Source organism: Pongo abelii, chromosome 8 (assembly GCF_028885655.2).
Source record: "Pongo abelii isolate AG06213 chromosome 8, NHGRI_mPonAbe1-v2.0_pri, whole genome shotgun sequence".
In the NCBI taxonomy this organism is placed as follows: Eukaryota; Metazoa; Chordata; class Mammalia; order Primates; family Hominidae; genus Pongo; species Pongo abelii.
In genome coordinates, this window is record NC_071993.2 from 126,158,639 (window position 1) to 126,179,329 (window position 20,691).

The 20,691-nt window shown below is 45.9% G+C and overlaps 1 protein-coding gene across 3 annotated transcripts in view; it reads left to right on the forward strand.

Annotated features, from left to right (window-relative positions):
* The first annotated feature begins 636 nt into the window (after positions 1 to 636).
* The window catches only part of DENND10 (DENN domain containing 10), a 33,515-nt gene continuing 13,460 nt past the window's right edge, over positions 637 to 20,691 (forward strand). Inside the window, exons 1-6 of one of the 3 annotated variants that reach the window (XM_024253941.3) lie at positions 637 to 799; positions 4,489 to 4,685; positions 8,379 to 8,458; positions 13,747 to 13,895; positions 16,554 to 16,665; positions 19,686 to 19,786. In XM_024253941.3, the coding sequence (XP_024109709.2) occupies positions 652 to 799; positions 4,489 to 4,685; positions 8,379 to 8,458; positions 13,747 to 13,895; positions 16,554 to 16,665; positions 19,686 to 19,786 (787 nt within the window). In that variant the 5' untranslated portion in view covers positions 637 to 651. Of the gene's footprint in view, positions 800 to 1,315; positions 1,571 to 4,468; positions 4,686 to 8,378; positions 8,459 to 13,746; positions 13,896 to 16,553; positions 16,666 to 19,685; positions 19,787 to 20,691 lie in introns of all 3 variants that reach the window. The other 2 variants (XM_054522951.2, XM_063727782.1) reach the window with 2 other exon arrangements.

Below are 20,691 nucleotides of genomic sequence, written 5' to 3' on the forward strand. Positions count from 1 at the left end.
ACTATGTTGCCCAGGCTGATCTCGAACTCCTGACCTCAAGTGATGCTCCTGCCTTGGCCTCCCATCGTGTTGGGATCAGAGGCGTGAGCCACCTCACCTGGCCTGGATTATTTATTCTACTCGCCAGTTGTCTGTCTTCCCCAGTGGGCTGCTTTGTCTTGTTCAGCCCTATAAGGTATCCCCAATGCCTTATTAGGCCCTCAATTTTTTTTGTTTTGTTTTGGGGATGGCTGGATGAAGGAATGGATGGAGACCCTTCCTCCATCCTCAGGACGCCTCTTTTTAGGAACAAGGTGACCTGTTCTTTGAGCTTGACCAGAGGGCAGAGGTAGAACAAGGAAAGCCTAAAACGGGAAGAGAGATTGGAGTGGATTGAGAAGAAGAAGGATGAACAGCTGGATTAGAGAAATTGAGGCAGGCTGCGGAGACTCAAGGAGGTTTCCAAGGGCGAAGGGCCACGGGCAGAAGACGAGTGGAGCTGCACTGAGCAGGTCCTGGCAGGGAGGACGGGGGCTGGAATAGGTGGGCCTGCGGGTGGGGCGGGGCCGACGTGGGGGTTGATGGTCCTGTGATGGGGCGGGGCGGGAGGGAGGCGGGTCCTACAGCGGGAGGCGGGGCCTGTGATGGGCCGGGGAGGGAGGCGGGGCCTTGATGGGGACGGACCCTACGGCGGGCGGGGCGGGCCTCGGGTGCGAGGCGGGTCTTGCAGGCGGCAGCCACAGCTGCGCGCCGCGGCGGCGGAAGATGGCTGCGGCCGAAGTGGCGGACACTCAGCTGATGCTTGGAGTCGGGCTGATCGGTGAGGACGTAGGCGCCCTGCCTGGCAAGCCCGCACCCTGGTTCTGCCTCTGTTCCACCTCGGCCCGGGGCAGCCGGGGCTCCCGCGGCCCCCGGCGCCGCCCGCATGAGGAGGGCGCGGCCCCCTCCCTGTTGGGCCTGGACTGGGGGCTGCGGGGCCCGGCCTCCTTGGCGCAGGGGACCCGGCCCGCCGCCCTCGCCCGCCCGCCGGCGGCCGCCTGTGGGGCCCGCCCGGCCCGAGGGAGCCCGGGGACCTCCAAGATTCCGGGGTGGAACTCACCCTGCACGCCCCGGGTTGCCCGGCGGAGCCGGGACGTCGAGCGCGCCCAGGCTGGGCGGCTGCGAGGGGCGCTGCGCGGGCGGGGTCGGGCCGAGCGGGAGCAGCCGGCTGGCGGCGCGGGCGGCTGCCTCGGAGCCACGGGTGACTGCCCGCCCGGACGGCCCCCATCGTGGGACCGGGCAGCTGGAGACTGCTGGGCCGGGTGCTGCGCGTTGTACACACATTGTCTCCTTTTAGCTCTCACCAAGGACCGAGGGGCCGTGGGAAACGTCTGACGCCCACTTCACGGAGGAGCAAATGGAGGCCTAGGCCGTCATTGTGCACGGACACACCATAGGCAGTACAGACCCGGGAGTGGGACCCTCGCAGTGTAGCCCAGAGCCCCCAGTCCCCACCAGTGGAGAGCTCCTGCATCATGTGATCGAGCTTGTGCATAAAGCAGGAGTTTCTACACAGTCGTGTGTGGTGGAATCTCGGTTAGCTCTGAGGAATGTAATTATCTTCCATAATTAAAAAATATCACATTGGGATCTTTGGGCAGCCTCGCGCAGTATTTAGGGGGTGGAACTCGTTGGTTGCCTTCGAAAAAGTTTTATTTTCCCGAGATTTTTGCACACCCCTAAACTCTTTCTATTCCCGAAGTGCACAATAACATTGCTTAGGCTTTAGCAAAACTGAAGAAATATGCTGATTATTTTTCAGTGCCTCAAAGCAGTGCGTTTATGTGGGAATCGCTTACTGTATTTATTTCTTTTTCTTCTTTTTTTTTTTTTTAGACGGGGTCTCCCTCTTATCCAGGCTGGAGTGCAGTAGCGCAATCACCGCTCTCTGCAGCCTCTACCTCCCAGGCCCAAATCATCCTCCCGCCTCGGCCTCCGAGTAGCTGGGACCTCAGGCGTGCACCACCACCCGATTAATTTTTGTATTTTTTGTGGCAATGGGATACCGACATGTTGTCCAGGCGGATTACTATATTCATTTCTAATATGATTTTCAAACTGCTTCAAAACAAAACCTAAGTAACTTAGTTTCTCCAGAAGGTACTTTTGAACTAAAGCTAAGTTAAACTGTCTTTATCTACTAATAGCAAATAAAAAGATGACATATGATCATATTTTGAACTCAGCAGTTTTTTAATTATTCACACTAACATGCATTTAAAAGGGGTTTGCAGCCAGCCTGGGCAACGTGGTAAAACCCTGTCTCTACAAAAAATACAAAAATTAGCCGGGTGTGGTGTGCCTGTAGGTGAGAGGATTGCTTGATCCTAGGAGGCAGAGGTGGCAGTGAACTGAGATCATGCCCCTGTACTCCAGCATGGGTGACAGAGCGAGACCCCCCCCCCCCACCCCGTCTCAAAAAAAGAAATTAAAAAAAGAGGCCAGGCGTGGTGGCTCATGCCTGTAATCCCAGCAGTTTGGGAGGCTGAGGCAGGTGGATCAATTGAGGCTGGGAGTTGATCAGCCTGGCCAATATAGCGAAACCCTGTCTCCACTAAAAAGGCAAAAAATTAACTGGGCGTGGTGGTACATGCCTGTAATCTCAGCTACTTGGGAGGCTGAGGCAGGAGAATCACTTGGACCCAGGAGGTGGAGGTTGCAGTGAGCTGAGATCGCGCCACTGCACTGCAGCCCGAGTGACAGAGTGAGACCCTGTCTCTAAAGAGAGAGAGAGGAAAAAAAAAAGAATGTGAGTGTTTGTTTAAATATAATGATTTCTTTTCCTTTCGGCAGATACCCAGTAGTGAGATTACTGGGTGGAATGGTAATTCTGTTTTCAATAACAATTTTTTATTTGTAGTTTTTAGAGACAGAGTCTCTCTTTGTTGACTAGGCTGGAATGCAGTGGTGCATAGCTCACGACAACCTCTGAATCTTGGGCTAACGTGATCCTCCCTCCTTAGCTTCCTGAGTAGCTGGGACCATAGGCATGCACCACCATGCCCAGCTAATTAAAAATTTTTTTTTGTAGAGATGCGGTCTCACTATGTTGCCCAGGTTGGTCTGGAACTTCTGGCCTCAGGTGATCCTCCTAGCTTCCCAAAGCGTTAGGATTGTAGGCATGAGCCATTATGCTTGGCCTAAACAATTTTAAATACAAAATTCACACAGTGTGCAACGTGGTTTGAAAGATTTCACCATTTTCTTCATCTCCAGTTTTGTTTTCGACAAACCTTTTCTATGTATTTATTAAGAATTATTCGGCTGAGCACGGTGGCTCACGCCTATAATCCCAGCACTTTGGGGGGGCCGAGGCGGGCAGATCATCTGAGGTCAGGAGTTTGAGACCAGTCTGACCAATGTGGAGAAACCGAAACCCCAGCTTTACTAAAAATACAAAATTAGCCAGGAGTGGTGGTGCATGCCTGTAACCCCAGCCACTAGGGAGGCTGAGGCAGGAGAATCGCTTAATCTGGGAGATGGAGGTTGTGGTGAGCTGAGATCACTGCATTGGACTCCAGCCTGGGCAATAAGAGCAAAACTCCATCTAAAGGATTATTCCACCTAGCACTTTGGGAGGCTGAGGTGGGCAGATCACCTGAGGTCAGGAGTTCAAGACCAGTCTGGCTAACATGGCGAAGCCCTGTCTCTACTAAAAATACAAAAATTAGCCAAGCATGGTAGTGGGCACCTGTAATCCCAGCTACCTGGAAGGCCGAGGCAGGAGAATCGCTTGAACCTGGGAGCCAAGAGAGCGCCAGTACATTCCAGCCTGGGTGACAGAGTGAGACTCTGCCTCAAAAAAAAAAAAAAAGGAATTATTTCAACTAGTTAAAAACTTAATGTAATTTTAGTTTATAAGCATTTGTGTGGGAGGAGATAGAGAGAAACTCTAACATCTGTCTCTTTTTTTTTTTTTTTTTTGAGACCAAGTTTCGCTCTGTTGCCCAGGCTAGGGTGCAGTGGCGCGATCTTGGCTGACTGCAACCTCTGCCTCCTGAGTTCAAGCAATTCTCGTGCCTTAGCCTCCTGAGTAGCTGGGATTACAGGCATACCCCACCACACCCAGCTAATTTTTGTATTATTAGCAGAGACAGGGTTTCTCCAGGTTGGTCAGGCTGGTCTCGAAGTCCCAACCTCGGGTAATCCACTCGCCTTGGCCTCCCAAAGTAATGAGATTACAGGCATGAGCCACCATGCCCGGCCAAAACTCTACCATATCTCTAAGGCTGAATTTTCATTCATGGTTTGTTATAAAAACTTTTTACTCAGGTGGCCTGTAATTCAGGATCATGACAGCTAGATAATTTGAGCAGTAGAGATAGGTGGGAATTTGGGGTCTCAAGTACTCTGAGTTGCTTTGTAAAATGGGATGTTAAAACTGATTCCACTAAGTGTTTCTGAGTAACCAATCAATTCACTTCCTTGCTGCTGTTTGACATTCTCACAGTGACCATCTTTCCACCGTAGAAAAGGACACAAATGGAGAAGTTCTGTGGGTGTGGTGTTATCCTTCCACGACAGCCACATTAAGGAACCTGCTGCTGAGAAAATGCTGCCTTACAGATGAAAACAAACTTCTTCATCCCTTTGTCTTTGGTCAGTACAGAAGAACGTGGTTTTATATCACAACAATTGAAGTTCCAGATTCTTCCATTTTGAAAAAGGTATGATTGCGTGAAGGTAAAAAAAAAAAAACCCATAATAGGCTGGGCATGGTGGTTCACACCTGTAATCCCAGCACTTTGGGAGGCCGAGGCGGGCGGATCACGAAGTCAAGAGATCGAGACCATCCTGGCCAACATGGTGAAACCCCGTCTATACTAAAAATACAAAAATTAGCTGGGCGTGGTGGCGTGCCCCTGTAGTCCCAGCTACTCAGGAGGCTGAGGCAGGAGAATCGCTTGAACCTGGGAGGCGGAGGTTGCAGTGAGCCGAGATCGTGCCACTGCACTCCAACCTGGTGACAGAGCGAGACTCCGTCTCAAAAAAAAAAAAAGAAAATATTAAATATTATTTTCATTGGGAATATTTTCTTTCACACTTCACTCTCATTCATTCTATAAATATTTATTGTTGTCTATTGTATGACAGACCCTGTAGTTGATATATTGTTGAGCAGTACAGCAATATGTGGTCTTTCCCCCTTTTTTTTTGTTTTTGTTTTTTTTGAGGTGGAGTTTTTCTGTTGGTCAGGCTGGAGTGCAATGGCGCAATCTCGGCTCACTGCAACCTCTGCCTCCCGGGTTCAAGCGATTCACCTGCTTCAGCCTCCCGAGTAGCTGGGATTACAGGCACCCACCATCACGCCTGGCTAATTTTTTGTATTTTTAGTAGAGACAGGTTTTACCATGTTTGCCAGGCTTGTCTTGAACTCTTGACCTCAGGTGATGCACCCGGCCAGGATAAATTATGAATTTAGAAAGGCAGGCTGAGCGCGTTGGCTCACGCCAGTAATCCCAGCATTTTGGGAGGCTGAGGCGGGTGCATCACCTAAGGTTGTGAGCTCAAGACCAGCCTCATCAACATGGAGAAACCGCATCTCTACTAAAAATACAAAACTTAGCCAGGCGTGGTAGCGCATGCCTGTAATCCCAGCTACTCGGGAGGCTGCGGCAGGAGAATCTCTTGAACTCGGGAGGCAGAGGTTGTGGTGAGCTGAGATTGCGCCATTGCACTCTAGCCTAGGCAACAAGAGGGAAACTCTGTCTTAAAAAAAGAAACAAACAAAAAAACAATTTAGAAAGAATATTTAAGGCAGCTCGCGTATTAAGTAGACTTTTCTTGGTGTGTTGTTTGGTATGAACAGTATCAGTGTGACATGTGGAAGACTAGGATGTGGTAATCGTGGGCTTTCCTAATCCCAAGCAACCAGCAGGAAAGAATAGAATATTGGAACAATACTTTATCCGAGCCTCTGGCATGTACCCAAACAGACGTTTTTTTCCCGTTTTAGGGCTAATTTATAGCCAATAGTGGGACTATGTGAAGCATGACTAGAATACCAGCTTAAATTTTAAAAATTACATTTAAAATAGCAGGAAGGTAACAATTTAGAAACTGTAGAAGGTTTAAGACAAAACAGATTCATAGTTACAAAATATAAATTTGCAAGAAGATACTTTTTTTTTTTTTTTTTTTTTTTTTTTAACGGGAGTTTTGCTCTTGTTGCCCGGGCTGGAGTGCAGTAGCATGATCTCGGCTCACTGCAACCTCCATCTCCCAGATTCAAGCGATTCTCCTGCCTCAGCCTCCTGAGTAGCTGGGATTACAGGCATTCGCCACCACGTCCAGCTAATTTTCTTTTTTTTTTTTTAACTTCAATTTTTAATTTTTATTTTTTGAGTCAGAGTCTCATTTTGTCACCCAGGCTGGAGTGCAATTGTGCAATCATGTCTTACTGCAGCCTTAATCTCCTGGGCCCAAGTGATCCTCCCTCCTCAGCTCCCTGAGTAGCTGGGAGCACAGGTGTGCACTACCATGCCCAGCTGGTTTTTAAATTTTTTGTAGAGATGAGGTCTCACTTTGTTGCCCAGGCTGGTCTTGAACTCCTGAGTTCAAGCGATCCTCCTGTCTTTTCTCCTAAAGTTCTGGGATTACAGGCGCGAGCCACCGCACCTGGCCAAAAAGATAGGTTTCAATATATAATGAAATCTTTGGTTTATTGCTCAATAAGTTCTTTTTGTTTTGTTTTGTTTTGTTTTGAGATGGAGTCTTGCTCTGTCACCCAGGTTGGAGTGCGGTGGTGTGATCTCGGCTCACTGCAACCTCTGCCTCCCAGGATCAAGCGATTCTCGTGCCTCAGCCTCCCAAGTAGCTGGGACTACAGGCATGCACTACCACCTACTCTTCATTTTAAATGTATCTCTTCAAAGTTTTGTATTTATGAAATTCTGAATTTTGTCTCATTAGTGGAAATATTAGGTATATGATTATCAGAAATTTATAATATAGAGGCATATTAGTAAATAAAGGTTTTTTCTTTTTTTGAGACAAAGTCTCACTCTGTCGCTCAGCCTGGAGTGCAGGGACGCAATCGCAGCTCACTGTAACCTCTGCTTCCTGGGTTCAAGCAGTTCCCTGCCTCAGCCTCTCGAGTAGCTGGGATTACAGGCACCCGCCACCATGCCTGGCTAATTTTTGTAGTTTTAGTAGAGATGGGGTTTCACCATCTTGGCCAGGCTGGTCTTGAACTCCTGACCTTGTGATCCACCTGCCTCGGCCTCCCAAAGTGCTGGGATTACAGGTGTGAGCCATCGTGCCCAGCCAAAGCTTCTTATAATAGTACTTTTTAGCTTATAGCACCCTGCAGAGAGTTAGTTCAGAAGCTGTATGGTTGTTACTGAGATGTATTTTGTTGTTTTTCATCCTTTTATAACGAAGAACAATTGCTATTCGACAGAGCTGTAGTGTGACTATGATTAAGAATAATCTATTAATTTCAAAATAGAATAATTTGAATGTTTTCAGCATAAAGAAAAGATAAATAGTCTGGGTGCGGTGGCTGATGCGTGTAATCCCAGCACTTTGGGAGCTGAGGTGGGTGGATCATTTGAGGCCAGGAGTTCGAGACCAGCCTGGCCAACAGAGTGAAACACTGTCTCTACTGAAAATACAAAAAATTAGCTGGGCATGGTGGTGTGCCTATAATCCCAGCTACTTGGAAGCTTAGGAGGCTGAGGCATGAGAATTGCTTGAACCCAGGAGGCAGAGGTTACAGTGAGCTGAGATTACACCACTGCACTCCAGCCTGGGCAACAGAGCAAATGTCTCAAAAAAAAAAAAAGAAAAGGAAAAAATATACTGGAAAAATATATACATCTATTATGTATCAATAAAAATAAGTAAAATAAGGGTGTGGTGGTGGTGCCTGTAGTCCCAGCTACTTGAGAGGCTGAGGCAGGAGGATCTCTTGAGCCCAGGAGTTCAAGTCCAGCCTAGGCAACATAGTGAGACCCCAACTCAAAAAAAAATAGGTAAAATAAAATAGTGAAAAAGTATGGGGGAGAAAAGATAAGCAGTTGCTAAATTGATGAGTCTGATTTAGCACTTCTTCTACTTTGATGAGATTAGGGGACATTAAGTAGAAATGTACTTTTTTTTATATTTGAGTGAAGTATTTTTGATTTCTGAAAAAATTTTTTTCTCTATTGCATTCTTATGTAGGAAATTCAATATATACGTATATGTAATACATATGCACATGCAGAAGTATAAAGAAGCAAGTGAGGACTTGTTACATTTTGGTCTTTTTCTTTTAATACTGTTGTGTCTTGTATAAAAGGTTTGTTAGAATATAGTAATAAAAATTCTGCTAAAGTGTATTTAAGAAGTGTATTTTTTTTGTTTCTTTTGAACAGGTGACTCATTTTTCTATTGTTCTGACTGCCAAAGATTTTAACCCAGAGAAGTATGCTGCCTTCACTAGGATATTGTGTAGGTCTGTATAAAAATTATATTAAATGCTAATGTACAAAATGAAGACCTTAACATAGTTACATAGCAGATTTCTACACTGAGAGAGCAAAGTTCAGCCTTGTCTCCCCAGCATAATCTGTAGTAGCCCTTCACAGACTGTAAAGAGGGCCTTTCTCTTTTGCTCTGTTGATACTTCTCTTATTTGGGTAAATGATCTAGGGGAAGAGAAGAAGCAGTTTTATAGCTATTGTAGCTCCTGGGTGTTTTGAGTCACTTCCTACTTTTGGTCTGTTACTTCTGTTCACTTCCAGTCTAGAATTCCCTTAGTAGGCTGGATAAGTTAAGGGCCTTATGACATGGTAAACTGATTCATATGTGTCAAGGTGTGTGTGTGCAGTCATTTTGGGGAAAGAATTATGCCGAAGCACAAGAACACATTTCTTAGCTGGAATGCTGAGAAGCTAGGGAATTCTGATTAATTGGTTAGTCACGATTTAGCTAGACTCTTTTAGTTTCATCTCCATTGTTGAAAAATTTATCTAAAATATACCAGTCTATTTTCTTTTCTTTTTCTTTTTCTTTTTCTTTTTTTTTGAGACAGGGTCTCACTTTATTGCTCAGGCTGGAGTGCAGTGGCTTCATCATGGCTCACTGCAGTCTTGACCTCCCAGGACTCAGGTGATCTTCCCACCTCAGCCTCCCATGTAGCAAGGACTGCAGGTGCGCACTTCCATGCCTAGCCAATTTTTTATATTTTTTGTAGAGACAGGGTTTCACCATGTTGCCCAGGCTGGTTTCAAACTCCTGAGATCAAGCGATCTGCCCATATTGGCCTCCCAAAGTGCTGGGATTATAGGCGTGATGAAACTCTTTTTTTATGTGTTAAAGATATTAGCTCTTTCTTAAGATATTAGCTCTTTCTTAATGATGAAGGCTTTTGGAGAGTTTTATTTATTATGTTTTTTTTTTGAGACGGAGTCTCACTTTGTTGCCCAAGTTGGAGTGCAGTGGGGCGATCTTGGCTCACTGCAACCTCTGTCTCCTAGGTTCAAGCGATTCTCCTGCCTCAGCCTCCCGAGTAACTGAGATTTACAGGTGGGTGCCACCACGCCCAGCTAATTTTTTGTATTTTTAGTGGAGACGGGGTTTTGTCATGTTGGCCAGGCTGGTCTGGAACTCCTGACCTCAAGTGATCCGCCCGCCCTGGCCTCCCAAAGTGCTGGGATTATAGGCATGAGCCACCACGCCCTGCCTTGCAGGGTTTTAGTTGTGAATTTTTTTTTGTTTTTGGTTGTTGTCTTTTTTTTAGAGACAGGGTCTTGCTCTTTTGCCTAGCTTGGAGTGCCGTGGCATGATTATAGCTCACTGTAACCTTGAACTCCTGGGGTGAAACAGTCCTCTCACCTCAGCCTCCCAAGTAGTTAGGACTACAGATGTGTGCCACTGCTCCTGGCTAATTAAAAAATATATATATATTTTGTAGAAAGGTGGTCTTACTATGTTGCCCAGGCTGGTCTTGAACTCCTGGGGTCAAGTGATCCTCTGCCTTGGCTTTTCAAAGCGCTGAGATTACAAACATGAGCCACTGCACCTGGCCCTTTAAAAAAAATATATTGTTGTTACTAGATAGAATTATAATTCTAGGTGTCATGTTACTGTCAGGCTTTTCCCTAATACAGAGATTTTTGGGAGCACTGTGGGTGAAGGGAATTGTTTTTGTTTTATAAGCCTAATAAATGGTAGCCTTTTGGCTATTTTTGTGCATGAATGTATATACACACACCAAAAGAAGCAAAAAAAAAAAAAGAGAAAAACTCTATCATAAGACTATCTTCTCATTACCTAAGGGTTTCAGTTGGATTATATCTTGGCTAAATGAGATTTCACCATTTTTGCAACCAGCCAGAATAAAAAAGCTTCCTACTCTCCTAAGAACCAGGTGAATGTCTCACTGTGGATAAACAGTTGTCTGCTAATGTGGCACTTACACAAAGGGAGATTATTATTGCCAGAAAAGACGCTATCCAGAAGCCATAAACTAAAAACACTACAGAGATATTTTTGAACAAACACTAGACTCCCATTTCATTTGGTTGAGTCAGGGTTATGTTGCTCAACTGAATTCACTGGGAAATATTCTGGAGTCCAAAAGGCAAGGTTGCTTCAGACCCCACTTCCTGCCCAGAAGGAGGCCCAGAGGGTTTCTCAACTTGTGCAGTGCGTGGCATTGTAGTATCCTGGATTTCCTCTCCCGTCACAGTGCAAGAGAAGTGAGGACTCGGAGCTACTGCCAGCCGCCTCCTCTGCTTCCTGCCCCTTCCTGCAGCACTATACCCACTCTTGCATGTATGCACGCCCAAGTATTTGCGCACACACACACACATGTCTGTGTGTACATACACACACTCATAGGCAAAGACTTCTTTTCTTCATGACAGGTTGACATGGAGTTGCCTCCCTCCATTTCTAGTGAGGAGCAGGCAGACATGCCTTCCACACACAGCTTGCTGCTCACAGCGGCAGTGGAAGCCCGCAGGAGGGAACCTCATTCCCTGTGTGGCTGCAGTTTCACTGCTGTGGTCCTCTTCAGCCTCTAGTCGCTTGCTGCTAGTGGCCCTGCTAGAGAACCGGGGTTTCATGCACACTTGCACTCAGCTGTCCAGGCCAGGTGTGGCAGCCTATGGATGTCTATCTGAACAAGGTGCTCGGGGTCGCACTGTGGGCTTTTCCTGTGGAGTGGTTTTGGGGGGATTTCCCCCTGTGTTTTAGCTCTCCTGGCCCAGGGTTGTCATGTAGGAAGTCATCTTATCCTACCAACCTTATGTTTCTCTTTTCTATTACTGTGTATTGTTTCTATTTTATAATTTTTTTTTTTTTTTTGAGATAGAGTTTCACTCTGTCACCCAGGCTGGAATGCAGTGGCGCCATCTCGGCTCACTACCACCTCCACCTCATGGGTTTAAGTGATTCTCGTGCTGCAGCCTCCCAAGTAGTGGGAATTACAGGCACACACCACCACACCTGGCTAATTTTTATATTTTCAGTAGAGACGGGGTTTCACCATGTTCACCAGGCTTGTCTCGGACTCCGGGCCTAAAGTGAGCCTCTTGCCTCGGCCTCCTAGGGTGCAGAGATTATATAAGCATGAGCCACAGCGCTTGGCCTCTATTTTAGAAAGTTAATGGCATTTTGATTTTTTTGTTGTTGGTAGTAATAAAGCACATTTAGAAATACAGGAGAATATACAGTGAAAACTAAGCTCCCTCCTCCTCCTGTTCCCAGACTCCAGTTCTACCTCCTGATCCCCACCCCACACAACTCCGATGACCTCCTTCTTTATACCCTATCAGAGAAGTTTTTCTCCCTGTGTGAGCCTGTGTGTGGGTTCTGGGTTTGAATGTATTTGACATGTGGGAAAGCTCACCACATTCATCGTTCTCTACCTTTTTCCCTCAAGTTGTGAATTGAATTAGTAATTTTTAAAAAAACACTGATGATTGACAAAAGTTGGCAAGCAGTTAAAACACTTGCTTTTTTCATTGAGTCTATGATAAATATAATTTTCAAGTGATCTGTCTTTTTTTTTTTTTTTGAGACAGAATCTCGCTCTGTTGCTAAGGCTGGAGTACAGTGGCGTGATCTTGACTCACTGCAACCTCCTCCTCCTGAGTTCAAGCGATTCTCCTGCCTCAGCCTCCCAAGTAGCTGGGATTACAGGTGCGAGCCACCAGGCCCAGCTAATTTTTGTATTTTTAGTAGAGACAGGGTTTCACCGTGTTGCCCGGGCTGGGGGCTGGTCTCTAACTCCTGGCCTCAAGTGATCCGCCCACTTCAGCCTCCTAAAGTGCTGTGATTACAGACGTGAGTCACGGTGCCCGGCCCTCAAGTGATCTGTCTTAAATATGTTTTATTTTCTTCCCGATTTTCTATCCCACCAGCTCCTGAAAGGCCCAAATAGACCCAGTCATGTTTCTCAAGCAAAATTTTATTTTAGTTGCTCACAGGAAGAGATTTCAAGGGGAAGAGACGGATTCCACATGTGAGCTATAAACGCAGCCAGTTTCCTGTCAGCATTTTCTAGAAGCTTTAACTTGATGATGAATGTCTAATGTGCATTTATCACCAGAAACCTAAAGGAGTTTTGATTTCTTAATTATCTAAATATAGCTACCTCTGGGAACTCATTTAATAATAAGTATGGGTTCTATAACTAATTACTGGTTTCTCTGTGAACAGTGCGTAAAACTCCTTTCTTGTCAAAGGAAATCTCAGTAATAAAACAGTTGTATGACTGAGAACCCCAGTTGTGAATGTAAGACACAGGATAAGTGCACAACATTCTTGAGAATCCTGGGAGCTCAGGAAGTTCGTACTTCATTCTCCTGCCTTAGTAACGACAATGGGCTCCCAGATGTAAGGAGACAGCTGAGTCCAAAGAATTGTTGAAGGTCTCTCAAGCTTTTTCTTTTCTTCCTTTTTTTTTTTTTTTGAGACAGAATCTTGCTCTGTCAACCAGGCTGGAATGCAGTGGTGCAATCTTGGCTCATTGCAACCTCTGCCTCCCTGGTTCAAGCGACTCTCCTGCCTCAGCCTCCTGAGCAGCTGGGATTACAGGCATGTGCTGCCACACCTGGCTAATTTTTTTTTTTTGGTATTTTTAGTAGAGACAAGGTTTTGCCATGTTGGCCAGGCTGGTCTCCAACTCCTGACCTCAGGTGATCCGCCTGCTTTGCCCTCCCAAGTGCTAGGATTACAGGCATGAGCCACTGCGCCCGGCTGCTTTTTCTTTGAAATATATTTTTAATATATATTTAATATGACGCTACTTGAAAGTAATACTACTTTCTACGTGAAAAGATTCAAGCATTCAGGCCAAGCGCAGTAACTCAGCAGTAAGTGCAGCTGTAATCCCAGCACTTTAGGAGGCTGAGGTGGGTGGATTGCCTGAGTTCAGGAGTTCGAGACCAGCCTGGCCAACATGGTGAGACCCCCAACTCTACTAAAATTACAAAACTTAGCAGGGTGTGGTTATGCACACCTGTAATCTCAGCTACTCGGGAGGCTGAGGCAGGAAAAACGCTTGAACCCAGGAGGTGGAGGTTTCAGTGAGCCAAAATTGCACCGCTGCACTCCAGCCCGGGCGACAGAGTGAGACTCTGTCTCAAAAAAAAAAGAAGAGTGAAGCATTCAGAAGGGCAGTAGCAAGGTGGCCTCGGATTCTTGAGAAGGCACCCATACCAGCCTGGGTGCACGTCTCTACGTGATTTGTGCCAAATGAAAGCACAGTTGCTTTGTTGTCCTTTCTTACAGAATGTACCTGAAACATGGGAGCCCAGTTAAAATGATGGAGAGTTATATTGCAGTTCTCACAAAGGGGATATGCCAGAGTGAAGAAAATGGCTCTTTCCTTAGTAAGGATTTTGATGCCCGAAAGGCCTACCTGGCTGGCTCCATCAAAGGTAAGAAGGGAAAAAACAGGCCAGGCACAGTGGCTTACGCCTGTAATCCCAACACTTTGGGAGGCCGAGGTAGGCGGATCACGAGGTCAGGAGATCGAGACCATCCTGGTTAACGCGGTGAAACCTCATCTCCACTAAAAATACAAAAAATTAGCCGGGCGTGGTGGCACCCGCCTGTGATCCCAGCTACTCAGGAGGCTGAGGCAGGAGAATCAGTTGAACCCGGAAGGCGGAGGTTGCAGTGAGCCGAGATTGCGCCACTGCACTCCAGCCTGGGCAACAGAACAAGACTCCGTCTCAAAAAAAAAACCAAAAAAACAAAAAAAAGAAGGTAAAAACAAAACCCTTCCAACAACAAAATCCCCAATCCAAAAACAGTCTCATTAGATCCTATTGTGCCTAATAGAATAATTAGATAATTAGATTATCTAATTAGAATTATCTGATAACTAGATAATTCTAATCCTTCCATACATTATTTTTATTTACATATTTTTCATATCATTTGTACACAAGAGGGTACTTTTAACCCCTGTATTTCCTTATTGAGTTAGAATTCTCTCAGAGGAAAACAGGTTTTTGTGGTATTTGTTTCCATATTATTCTATTGGCTATTTTAGAAATGTTTTCTCGCTGGTGGGCTGAATTTTGTGGCTCGAGGTCTTCATGGATTACATTTCTTTTCTTAGATCTTAGCAGTTATCTCTGTCATCTGAAGAGCCCAAGGCCTTGACCACAAGCTCCTAATTTAAGTTCCAGCTGGAAAATCCAAAATGCAGACAGCTCAGGCCTAAGCCACAGACTTCAGGGTCCCTGAGCAGGGGGCGAGGGGCACTCTGAAGGCGAGGCTGCCCTCTGTCGTGTCCTCCTATGGTGCCCATCTGTCTTTGCTTTTGATCCCGCTGTTCTTTGAATTTTCTCAGCATCCCTGTTGAGGTGGTAGGTGTTTGTCAGGCTAACTTAAGGACTTAAGTAATTATAATGGGGGACATGGGGGAGTTAATAGACTTATTTTTTTTCCTTTTGAGACAGGGTCTTGCTTTGTTACTGAGGCTGAAGTGCAGTGGTACAATTACGGCTCACTGTAGCCTTAACTTCCTGGGCTCAAGCAATCCTTCCACCTCAGCCTCCCGAGTAGCTGGGACTACAGATGCACACCACCATGCCCAGCTAATTTTTTTTTTTTTTTTTTTTTGAGTCAAAAGTCTCACTGTGTCACCCAGGCTGCAGTGCAGTGGCACAATCTCAGCTCACTGCAACCTTTGCCTCCCAGGTTCAAGCGATTCTTGTGCGTCAGCCTCCCAAGTAGCTGGGACTACAGGCACCTGCCAGCACACCCAGCTAATTTTTTTTTTTTTTTTTTTGAGATGGAGTTTCGCTCCATCAAGTGTTGCCCAGGCTGGGTGGCGTGATCTTGGCTCACCGCATCCTCCGCCTCCTGGGTTCAAGTGCCTCAGCCTCCCAAGTAGCTGGGATTACAGGCATGTGCCACCACGCCTGCCTAATTTTGTATTTTTAGTAGAGATGGGGTTTCTCTATGTTGGTCAGGCTGGTCTCGAACTCCTGACCTCAGGTGATCCGTCTGCCTCGGCCTCCCAAAGTGCTAGGATTACAGGCATGAGCTACTGTGCCCGGCCACTAATTTTTATATTTTTAGTAGAGATGGGGTTTCACCATTTTGGCCAGGCTGGTCTCGAACTCCTGACCTCAGGTGATCCACCTGCCTCGGCCTCCCAAAGTGCTGGAATTACAGGTATGAGCCACTGCGCCCAGCCTAATTTTGTATTTTTGGTAGAGATGGGGTTGCACCATGTTGGCCAGGCTGGTGTCAAACTCCTGACCTCAGATGACCCACCTGCTTAGGCCTCCCAAAGCGCTGGGATTACAGTGTGAGACACTGTGCCCAGCCCCAGCTAATTTTTAAACATTTTTTAGAGACAGTCTCCCTGTGTTGCCCAGGCTGGTCTCAAACTCCTGGGCTCAAGTGATCCTCCCACCTTGGCCTCCCAAAGTGTTGGGATTACAGACATTAGTCACCCTGCACCTGGCAGACATTTTTTTTTTTTTTTTTTTTAATCAGGAAGTTTTAATGATACAGAAAGATGCTGGTTCCCTTCACATCAGTTGTTTCAGTTTTTTGTGAGTCTAGCTTCCTCTATGCATCCCATCATAGAGTCTCTTGCGGGGCAGAGCACACGTCCTGGGAAGCCGACACAGGATAGATCTACTCTTCCACCAAATAAAGTGTTTGTATGCTTTACAACATTTGCCTAAATTCTCTGTATTAAAAATAATTTTGTAGGCCAGGTGCTGTGACTCACACCTGTAATCCCAACACTTTGGGAGGCTGAGATGGGTGGATCAGTTGAGGTCAGGAGTTCAAGATCAGCCTGGCCAACATGGTGAAACCCCGTCTCTACTAAAAATACAAATATTAGCCAGGCGTGGTGGTGTGTGCCTGTAATCCCAGCTACTCGGGAAGCTGAAGCAGGAGAATCGCTTGAGCCCAGGAGGCAGAGGTTGCAGTGAGCAAAGATCTTGCCACTGCACTCCAGCCTGGGTGACAGAGTGAGGCTCGGTCTCAAAAAAAACAAAAAAAATCTTTATTTCTTTGCATGATGTGTAATGCAGTAACATTACAATTTCTCTTTTTTGAAGACATTGTATCTCAGTTTGGAATGGAAACTGTTATCTTACATACAGCACTGATGCTAAAGAAAAGAATTGTGGTGTATCACCCCAAGATAGAAGCGGTCCAGGAGTTTACCAGGTATCATCTCTAATTATAAAAAAGTGTTAACTTTGTTGGCAGACAGTTTGCAGCACTAGATGTTACTGTGTGCTCTGCTGTGTTGCACATTTGCTATAAATAGCATGTGGTGAAATACCACCTTTGGTCTGAAGTTTCTGTTTAGCTCTAGTAGTTCAAGGTCACTGATTTGGACTATTTATGACTATTTTAGAGCAGGGGGTTAGCAAACTTTTCCTTGCCAGACAGTAGATATTTTAGGTTTGTGAGCCATATGGTCACTGTCCCAACTATTCAACTGCCTGGGTAGCACAAAAGCAACCATGGAGGACACGTACATAAATGACTCAGCATGGCTGTGGTCAGTGAAACTTTATTTTCAAGGACAGGCAGCTAGCCTGTGGGCCATAGTTTGCTGACCCGTTTCAGGTAAATTGTCCTTCTGTTCAGTTTTATCAAAGAGTCTTTTTTTTTTCTTGTTTTAATTAAAAAGTTTTAGAGCAGGACAAAGACTCTTATTTTGATAGTACATATAGATTTTTTAAATTTTATTTTCATTTTTAGTAGAGATGGGGTCTTGCTGTGTTGCCCAGGGTGGTCTCAAACTCCTAGGCTCCAGCGATCCTCATGCCTTGGCCTCCCAAAGTGCTGGAATTACAGGTGTGAGCCACTGTGCCCGGCCAAAATACATATAGATTTTGTTGTTGTTAATAATTGTTTTGCCAGGGGGGTCAGCTCAGGGCCAGGAGGTGCCTGCCAGGCCCTGCCCCCTCTAACAGCTCCCCCACCTGCCACACAGATTTTTAAAGGTTTTTTATTTACTAAATCTAACTTGTTATTAGGTCCTTTTAAATTTTTTTCATTTTTATTTTATTTTATATTTTTTGTTGAGATGAGGTTTCTCGGGTCTCACTATGTTGGCCAGGCTGGTCTCGAACTCCTGGGCTCAAGTGATTCTCCTGCCTCCGTTGAGATTACAGATATGAACCACCACACCCAGCCATTAGGTTCCTTTTTTTTTTTTTTTTTTTTTGAGACAGAATCTCTCACTTTGTCGCCAGGCTGGAGTGGTGCAATGGCGTGATCTTGGCTCACTGCAACATCCACCTCCTGGGTTCAAGTAATTCTCCTGCCTCAGCCTCCCGAGTAGCTGAGACTACAGGCGCGCACCACCACGCCCAGCTAATTTTTGTATTTTTAGTAGAGATGGGGTTTCACCATGTTGGCCAAGATGGTCTCGATCTATTGACCTCGTGATCTGCCCGTCTCAGCCTCCCGAAGTGCTGAGATTACAGGCATGAGCCACTGCGCCCGGCCAGGTCCTTCTTTAAAAGGAAGAGGACTTAGCATTCTTGTTGGGTTTACTGTATGTCAGGCATTTTATAAGATACCTTAAATTATTCAATTTACTCGTATAACAAGAAGCCTGCAAGGAAGTATTTTTACCCTGTTTTATGAATGAGAAAATTAAGGTTGGCAGAGTATAGGTATAAGGTAATGAAAAGAACAAAGGCTTCATAGTCAGAAAGACCTGAGTTAAAATCTTGGGAGGGCAACTTATTAGCTCTGTGAACACATAAAAGATACTGAATGTTGGCCGGGCATGGTGGCTCACACCTGTAATCCCAGCACTTTGGGAGGCTGAGGCTAGCAGATTGCCTGAGACCAGAAGTTCAGGACCAGACTGAGCAACACAGCAAAACCCCATCTCTATAAAAAAATACAAAAATTAGCCAGGCATGGTGGCATGCACCCGTAGCCCGAGCTACACAGGAGGCTGAGGTGGGAGAATCGCTTGAGCCCAGGAGGTGGAGGCTGAAGTGAGCCATGATCATGTCACTGCACCCCAGCCTGGACAACGGAGTGAGGCCCTGTCACAGAAACAAAACAAAAGATATTGATTGTTTCAGAGCCTGTGTTCCTTTATCTGTAAAATGAAGATCATAATATCTACTTACGAGTTTGTTTTTAAGACTGGAAATAATTTGTGTAAGATGCTTAACATGTACCTAGCCTGTAAGACACACTTTAGAAGTTATTATTGTTATGATCATTATTGCATCAGACTTTAAGTGAGCGGGCCAGAACTTTTACCCTGCCCTCTCTGGGTCCCAAAGCCTATATTTTCTATCCCATCACCTTTTCCCCCTCTACATATGCTACTTAAACTGGAGTGGTCACATCTTCTGAGATATTTAGCAAGGCACCAGGGGGTTCATGAAGCCACAGATAAATCTGATACATCTTGTTGCAGTCATTATTCTACCATAAGTTTTTTTCAGAGAAACCTGTGTCTTAGGAAAACAAACACATTTGGTTTGCGAATTTTACTAAAATTTTAAATATAAATGGGAGACTTCCAGAAAATTTCTTGCTTGCAGAGGTGACTTTGAATTTTACCCTCAGACTTCCTTTCCATGACAGTCTCCAGAGTGGGATTTTCAGAGGGAAACCTTAGAAGCGTCACTCCTTGCTACCACATGGATCTTTTAAAACTTCACCTTGAGCTTTCTGTAGCTGATCTGATCCCCAAAAGCAGAGTTTAAAACATTGCATAGAGGCTGGGTGCAGTGGCTCATGCCTGTAATCCCAGCACTTTGGGAGGCCAAGGCAGGCAGATCACCTGAGGTCAGGAGTTCAAGATCAGCCTGGTCAACATGGTGAAACCCCATCTCTACTAAAAATACAAACATTAACCGGGCTGTGGTGGCAGGCGCCTGTAGTCCCAGCTACTTGGGAAACTGAGGCAGGAGAATTACTTGAACCCCAGAGGTGGAGGTTGCAGTGAGCCAAAATCGCACCATTGCACTCCAGCTTGGGTGACGAGTGAAACTCCATCTCAAAAAAATAAATAATAAAACATTGCATTGCTTTAATTTGAAGCCCAGAGGTTAGCACATTTGAGGCTTGGTCTCACCTCTGTCCCTGATTAGCTGTAGACTCTACCCTCTTCATTTCCTCCTCAGGAAGAGGAGAAGGGGCAGGCTGAGTCTTTAAGGTGTGGACCAGCAACAACTTGAATTCTTGCCTTGATTCCCCAGGACTCTGCCTGCCCTGGTGTGGCACCGACAGGACTGGACCATCCTTCACTCTTACGTGCACCTCAACGCCGATGAGCTGGAAGCCCTGCAGATGTGCACAGGTAGACAAGAGGATCCCAGGGGAGGGGAGGAACTGTTTCACTTTTTTTTTTTTTTTTTTCCTGAGCCAGAGTTTCACTCTTGTTGCCCAGGATGGAGTGCAGTGGCGCAATCTTAGCTCACCGCAACGTCCGCCTCCGATTCTCCTGCCTTAGCCTCCCAAGTAGCTGGGATTACAGGCATGCGCCACCAAGCCCGGCTAATTTTATTCCACTTTAAAGAGGGTTTTTTGTTTTTATTTTGTGCATTCCTAAGTGGAATACTGATCCTTTATTATTTCTTTGGCATATGCAATCAATTTTTTGCCCTTAAAATTTTTTTTTTTTTTTTTAGTTTAAAAAAAAATTGTGGCCAGGCGCAGTAGCTCACGCCTGTAATCCCAGCACTTTGGGAGGCCAAGGTGGGCAGATCACCTGAGGTCGGGAGTTCAAGACCAGCCTGACCAACATGGAGAAACCCCGTCTCTACTAAAAATACAAAAAATTAGCTGGGTGTGGTGGCGCATGCCTGTAATCCCAGCTACTTGGGAGGCTGAGGCAGGAGAAGTGCTTGAACCCGGGAGGTGGAGGTTGCGGTGAGCCGAGATCACGCCACTGCACTCCAGCCTAGGCAACAAGAACGAAACTCTGTCTCAAAAAAAAAAAAAAAAAATTGTGGTAAAATGCATATAGGATTTACCTTTTTTTGGCCGGGCGCGGTGCCTCATGCCTATAATCCTAGCACTTTAGGAGGCTGAGGCGAGTGGACTGTCTGAGCTCAGGAGTTTGAGACCACCCTGGCCAACATGGTGAAACCATGTCTCTACTAAAATACCAAAAAAAAAAAAAAAAAATTAGCCGGGTGTGGTGGTGGGTGCCTGTAGTCCCAGCTACTCTGGAGGCTGAGGCACAAGAATCGCTTGAACCCA